The 7,404-nt window shown below is 35.6% G+C and overlaps 1 protein-coding gene across 1 annotated transcript in view; it reads left to right on the forward strand.

Annotated features, from left to right (window-relative positions):
• Positions 1-7,404, forward strand: part of CD99L2 (CD99 molecule like 2) — a 98,400-nt gene that overhangs the window by 54,903 nt on the left and 36,093 nt on the right. Inside the window, exons 3-4 of the mRNA XM_011383606.2 lie at positions 3,630-3,698; positions 3,815-3,898. Of these exons, the coding sequence (XP_011381908.1) occupies positions 3,630-3,698; positions 3,815-3,898 (153 nt within the window). The remainder of the gene's footprint in view (positions 1-3,629; positions 3,699-3,814; positions 3,899-7,404) is intronic.

Genomic DNA, 7,404 nt, shown 5'->3' on the forward strand with positions numbered 1-7,404 from the left:
TTTCTCCGTCTTATTTCACTCAGCATAATAACCTCTAGTTCCATCCATGTCATTGCAAATGGTAAGATTTCATTTTTTAATGGCTGAGTAATATTGCATTGTATATATGAAGCATAACTTCTTTATCCAATCGTTTGTTGATGGGCATTTAGGTTGCTTCCATAGCTTGGCTGTTGTAAATTGTGCTGCCATGAACATTGGGGTGCATAGACTTTTATGAATGATTGCTTTGGTTTTCTTTGGTTAAATACCCAGAAGTGGAATTGCTGGGTCAAAACGTATATCCATTTTAAATTTTTTGAGAAACCTCCAGACTGTTTTCCATAGTGGCTGCACCGATTTGCAATCCCACCAACAGTGTATGTGCAACCATTGTGATAATGCAGTGTAGAAAGTATAGTCTTTTCAATAAATTAAGTTGCAACAGTTGGATAGCCATATGCCAAACAGTTGATAACCCTAAGCTGTAACATGAATTCCAACCCTCATTTCACACCTTATTACAAAAATCAACTCAAAGTGGATCATAGACCTATTGTACATAGGGTGCATATGTCTTTTCAAATTAATGTTTTGGGTTTCTTTGGATAAATACTCGGAAATGGAATTGCTGGGTCATGTGGTAGTTCTATTTTTAATTTTTTGAGGAATCTCCACACTGTTTTCTATAGTGGCTGCACCAATTTACGATACAACTAATAGTGCACGAGTGTTTCCTTTCTCCACATCCTCACCAACACACATGGTTTTTGATTTATTGTTGATGGCCATTCTGACAGGTGTGAAGTGACAGCTCATTGTGGTTTTAATTTGCATTTCTTTGATGATTAGTAACTTTGAGCATTTTTCATGTGTCTATTGGCCATCTGTATTTCATTTTTGGAGAAATATCTATTTAGGTCTTCTGCCCATTTTTTAATTGGATTGTTTTTGTTGTTGTTGTCGTCGTGTGAATTCTTTATAAATTTTGTATATTAACCTCTCATCAGATGTATCATAAGCGAATATCTCCTCACATTCAGTAGGCTTTTTGTTTCGTTGATGGTTTCTTTTTGCTGTGCAAAAACTTTTTAGCTTGATGTAGTCCCATTTGTTTATTTTTGGTTTCCCTTGCCTGAAGAGATATGTCTGAAAAGAAATTACTGTTAGCAATATTAGAGAGTTTACTGCCTATGTTTTCTTCTAGAAGTTTTATGGTTCCGGATCTTACATTTAAGTCTTTAATACATTTTGAGTCTATTCTTGTATGTGATGTAAGAAGGTGGTCCAGTTGAGTGTTTTGATTATGAAATGATGTCAAAAGATTTTTATACATCTGTTGAAATGATCATGCTTTATTTCTTACTTCGTTCTATTAATATTGGATATTACGGTGATTGAATTTTCTTATATTGAACTACCCTTGCATTCCTGGAATAAATTCCACTTGGTCATGTTCTATAACCTTAATATGCTGCTGAATATGATTTCCTAGTATTTTGTTGAAGATTATGCATTTGTATTAAAAGGGTTATAAGTCTGTAGTTACCTTGTGGTGGATACGTCTGGTTTTAGTATTAAGGTACTGTCAGCCTTGTGGAATGAGTTAGAAAGTCTTCCATACTCTTCTCTTTTTTGGAAGAGTATCAGAAGAATTGGTATTAATTTTTCTTTAAACATTTGGTAGAAATTACCAACGAAGCCTTGTGGTTTTCTTTGTCGGACGTTTTTAAATTACTGATTCAATCTCTTGTTACAGATCTAGTCGGATTTTCTGTTTCAAATAAGTTTTGGCAGTTTGTATCTTGATAGGAATTTGTCCATTTCATTTAGGTTATCTAATTTATTATAATTTTCCATAGTATTCCATAATAATCTTTTCCATTTCCATCAGCTTGGTAGTAATATGCTCTTTGTCATTCCCAAATTTAGTAATTTAGGTCCTTTCGTCTTAGTCAGTCTGCTGATAGGTTGCCAATTTTGTTGAAAGAATCAACTTTTTGGTTTTGTCGACTTATTCTATTTTCATATTCTGTTTCATTTCTGCTATACTCTTAATTTATTTTGCTTGGTTTAGGTTTAGTTTCTTCCTTTTCCTGGTTTCTTAATATGAAAGTTAAGCTTTTGATTTGAGATCTTTTTTTTTTTTTAATGTAGAAGTTTACAGCTTGAAATATCCCCCAGAGGACTGCTTTCACAGCAACACTTGAGTTTTGGTATGTTATGCTTTCATTTTCATTCATCTCAAAGTGTTTTTTAATTTTTCTTGTGATTTCTTCTTTGATATATTGGTTTTTAGGAATGTGTTTTTCAATTTTTACATAATTGTGAATTTTCAAAATGCCTTTCTGTTAATGACTTCTGTTTCCATTCCACTATGCTCAGAGAAGGGAATTTGTATGAGTTCAGTCTTTTTAAGTATATTGAGATTTGTTATGTAGCCTAGCATATGGTCTATCCTGGAGAATGTTCCATGTATACTTGAATAGAATGTGTTTTCTATTATTAGGTGGTATGTTCTATAGGTGTCTGGTAGCTCTAGTCAGTTTATAGTGTTGTTCAAGTCTTATATTTCCTTTTTGGTTTTCTATGATTGAAAGAATGGTATTGAAATCACCAGCATTCCTATCAAATTGTATATTTTTCCCTTAAATTTTGTCATTTTTTGTTTCATGTATTTTGGGGCTTTGTTGTTAGGTAGATATATGTTTAAAATTTATATTTTCCTGCTGTATTTATACTTTCGTCATTGTAAAATGTCACTCTTTGACTCTTGGAACAATTTTTCTCTTAAAGTCTTTTTTACCTGTCAGCAGTATAGCTACTCCAGCTCTCTTACAATTGTTATTTGAATACTATAGGTGTATGTATCCATTTACTTTCAATTTCTATTTTTACTTTTTTTTTCCTGAATAGTCAGTGATTATTAAGTGATTTCTGTATATTAAACTAAACCCGTTTCATCTCTGCTTTTCTCATTACTTAAATTTTCTTTCCCTCTACTACTTCCAATAGTAGTAACGGTTAAGCATCGTCTTCGTGTTTAAGAGAAAAAAGAAACTCTTGGGAAACTTGTACATGGCATGCCATGTAATTGATGGGAAAGAGGTTCATATTTTTAGAGGAATCTGGTTGAGCCGAAATACCTAATATTTACGGTAGTTACCACACTGATATAAAATACTTTCTTGGTGTTTATGAGACACTCTCATATCCTACCGGGAACATAGCCTGCATCCATCCCTGGGCAGTCGTGTCTGTGAGTATGCTGCCAGGTTGATAGTGGTGGAATCCAAAACTTGAGCTCTCAAGGGTCACGCTCAAGCTCTGGAACTCACTGGACTGCGTGGTCATCTCCAGCAGATGTGGGCGGAAGCCCCAGCTCCAATAATCACCCCCCCCACACACACATGTAGGGCCACGTCTGCCTCATCACCCATCCGCTGAAGAGATGTGAGCAGAACTCATCACATTTAAACCTTCTACATCTCTTTGTCATCCTTCTCTAAATGATTCTTCAGAGGTCTTGGGGGACCTCGGGGTCCAAGACAAGGATACTGTCCTCAAGATGTGACTTCTCGGAGCCACGAAGTTGCTGCTGTATTTCATTACTAAACATGCTTCCTTTGCTTCCTCCCTGCCCCTTTTAGAGAAATGGGACTACACCACCACCACAACCAAGAGGCCGGGAACGACCAGAGCTCCGGCAAAGCCTGCAGGTAACACGCTGCTCTGAGGAGGGCAGTGAGGAAAGGCCTGTGAGCTCCCTCTGGGGCAGGCAGTGGCCAAGCGAGCTACCTGTAGTGTAACCAGTTGATATTCTCTTTTTTCGAAGGGAGTGATTTTGACTTGTCTGATGCCTTGGATAATCCAAATGACCGATTCGATGGCCGCAGGAAACCGAGTGCTGGAGGAGGAGGTAAGTTGTAGCTTGTGGAAAGCACTGGCCAGCACCATGGCCCGCCGGGCGAGTTGTAGCCCATTAACTGCAACAGCCCCCAGCATAATAACCTCTTGGTCCATCCATGTCTTTGTAAATGATAGGATTTCATTTTTTTAATGGCTGGGTAATATTTCATTGTATATATGAACCATAACGTCTTTATCTAGTCGTTCGTTGATGGGCATTTAGGTTGCTTCCATAGCTTGGCTATTGTAAATTGTGCTGCCGTGAACATTGGGGTGCATAGATCTTTACAAATTTTTGGTTTTCTTTCGATAAACTCCCAGAAGTGCAATTGCTGGATCAAAAGGTAGATCCATTTTTAATATTTTGAGAAACCTCCAGACTGTTTCCTATAGTGGCTGTACCCATTTGCAATCCCACCAACACTGTACAAGGGTTCCCTTTTCTCCGCATCCTCACCAGCACTTGTGGTTTGATTTATTGACAATAGCCATTCTGACAGGTGTCACATGATGTCTCAATGTGGCTTTTAATTTGCCTTTCTCTGATTAGTGACCTTGAGCATCTTTTCATATGTCTATTGGCCATCTGTATTTCCTCTTTGGAGAAGTATCTGTTCAGGTCTTCTGCCCATTATTTAATTGGATTGTTTGTTCTTTTGTTGTTGAGTTGTATGAGTTCTTTATATATTTTTGGATATTAACCTCTTATCAGATGTATCATTAGCAAATATCTTCTCCCAATCACTTGGTTGCATTTGTTGGTGGTTTCTTTTGCTGTACAAAAACTTTTTAGTTTGATGTACTCCTATTTGTTTATTTTTTCTTTTGTTTATTTATCTGAAAAGAAATTACTGTTATTAATATCAGAGAGTTTACTACCTATGTTTTCTTCTAGAAATTTTATGATTCTGGGTCTTACATTTAAGTTTTTAATCCATTTTGAATATATGAGGTAAGAAGGTGGTCCAGTTTTTTTTTTTTCATGTATCCAGTTTTCCCAACACCATTTATTGAAGAGACTGTCTTTACACCTTTATATATTCCTGCCTCCTTTGTCACATATTAAGTGAGTGTATAGGCACGGGTTTATTTTTGGGCTCTCTATTCTGTTCCACTGATCAACGTATCCTTTTATGCCAGTGCCATGCTGTTTTGAATACTATAGCCCTGTAATATAGTTTAATATCAGGTAGTGTGATACCTCCAACTTTGTTCTTCTTTCTCAAGATTGTCGTGGCTATTCGGGGTCTTTTATGGTTCCATATAAATTTTAGGATTATTTTTCTAGTTCTCTGAAAAATGCCATTAGTATTTTGATAGGAATTGCCTTGAATCTGTAGATTGCTTTGGGTAGTATGGCCATTTTAATGATGTTGATTCTCCCTACCCATGGGCACGGTATATACTTCCACTTATTTGTATCTTCTTCAATTTCTTTTTTCAAAATGGCTTATAATTTTCTGAAATCAGGTCTTTTACCTCCTTGGTTAATTTGATTCCAGTTATTTTATAGTTTTCAATGCCATTGTAAATGGGATTGTTTTCTTAATTTCTTTTTCTGAAAGGTCTTCATTGGTGTATAAAAATGCCATTGACTTCTGAATATTTATTTTGTAACCTGCCACTTTACTGAATTCATTGATCAATTCTAACAGTTTTGTGGTGGAATCTTTAGGGTTCTCTACATATAATTTCAGGTCATCAGCAAATAATGAAAATTTTACTTCCTCCTTTTCAATTCAAATGCCTTTTATTTCCCTTTCTTGTCTTATTACTGTGGCTAAGACTTCCAATACAATATTGAAGAAGAGTGGCAAAAGTGGGCATCCTTATCTTGTTCCTGATCTTAAGGAAAATGCTTTTAGCCTTTCCCCATTGAGTATGATGTTAGCTGTAGGTTTGTCACATATGGCTTTTATTATGTTGAGATATGTTCCCTCTATTCTCACTTTGCTGAGAGTTTTTATCATAAATGGATGCTAGATTTTGTCGAACGCTTTTTCTGCATCTATTGATATGATCATATGGTTTTTATCTTTCGATTTGTTAATGATATGTGGTGTATCACATTAATTGATTTGCGGATATTGAACCAACCTTGCATCCCAGGAATAAATCCAACTTTATCATGGTGCGTGATATTTTTAATTTATTGCTGAATTCGATTGGCTAATATTTTGTTAAGAATTTTTGTATCAGTGTTCATAAGAGATATCGGTCTATAGTTTTCTTTTTTTGTAATGGTTTTGGAATCAAGGTAATGGAGGCCTCATAAAAGGAGTTGGAGAGCCTTCCCTCTTCTTGAATTTTTTGGAATAGTTTGAGAAGAATAGGTGTTAATTCTTCTTTGAATGTTTGGTAAAATTTGCCTATCAAGCCATCTGGTCCAGGACTTTTGTTTTTGGGGAGGTTTTTGATTACTGATTCGATTTCATTGGTGGTAATTGGTCGGTTCAGATTTTCTGTTCCTTCTTGACTTTCTTGGGAGATCGTATGTTTCTAGGAATGTGTCCATTTCTTCCGGATTGTCCAATTTCTTGGCATATAATTGCTCGTAGTATTTTCTTATGATCCTTTGTATTTCTGTGGAGTCTATAGTTATTTCTCCTCTTTCATTTCTGATTTTATTTATTTGAGTCCTCTCTTTTTTCCTTGATGAGGCTGGCTAAGGGTCAATCAATTTTGTTTATCCTTTCAAAGAACCAGCTCTTGGTTTCATTAATGTATTGTTTTTCTAAACTCTATTTTGTTTATTTCCACTGTGATCTTTATTATTTCCTTTCTTCTACTCACTTTGGGCTTTGTTTGCTGTTCTTTTTCTAGTTCTTTTAAGTGTAAGGTTTGATTTTTTTTTTTGAGCTTTTTCTTGTTTCTTGAGGTAGGCCTGTATTGCTATGGATTTCCCTCTTAGGACTGCTTTCACTATGTCCCATAGATTTTGAGTTGTTGTGTTTTCATTTTCATTGGTCTCTAGGTATCTTTTCTTCCATGATCTCATTAATAACCCATTCATTGTTTAGTAGCATGTTCTCCATGTGTTCGTGTATTTTCCAGTTTTTTTCTTGTAGTTGATTTCTAGTTTCATACCACTGTGATCAGAGAAGACGGTTGATATGATTTCAATCTTAAATTTATTGATACTTGTTTTGTGTCCTAATATGTGGTCTATCCTGGAAAATGTTCCATGTGCACTTGAGAAGAATGTATATTTTGCTGCTTTGGGGCGAAATGCTCTGAAAATATCTATTAAATCCATCTGTTCTAGTGTGTTTTTTAGGCACACTGTTTCCTTGTTGATTTTTTGGTCTGCAAGATCTGTCCGTTGGTGTCAGTGGGGTGTTAACGTCTCCTACTATGAGTGTATTACTGTTGATCTCTCCTTTTATGTCAGTCAACAATTGCTTTATGTATGTAGGTGCTCCTATGTTGGGTGCGTATATGTTTACTAGGGTTACGTCCTCTTGATTTATCGATCCCTTTATCATTATGTAATGCCCTTTTTTGTCTCTTATTATG

The sequence above is a fragment of the Pteropus vampyrus genome, unplaced genomic scaffold, assembly GCF_000151845.1.
Source record: "Pteropus vampyrus isolate Shadow unplaced genomic scaffold, Pvam_2.0 Scaffold529, whole genome shotgun sequence".
Taxonomy (NCBI): domain Eukaryota; kingdom Metazoa; phylum Chordata; class Mammalia; order Chiroptera; family Pteropodidae; genus Pteropus; species Pteropus vampyrus.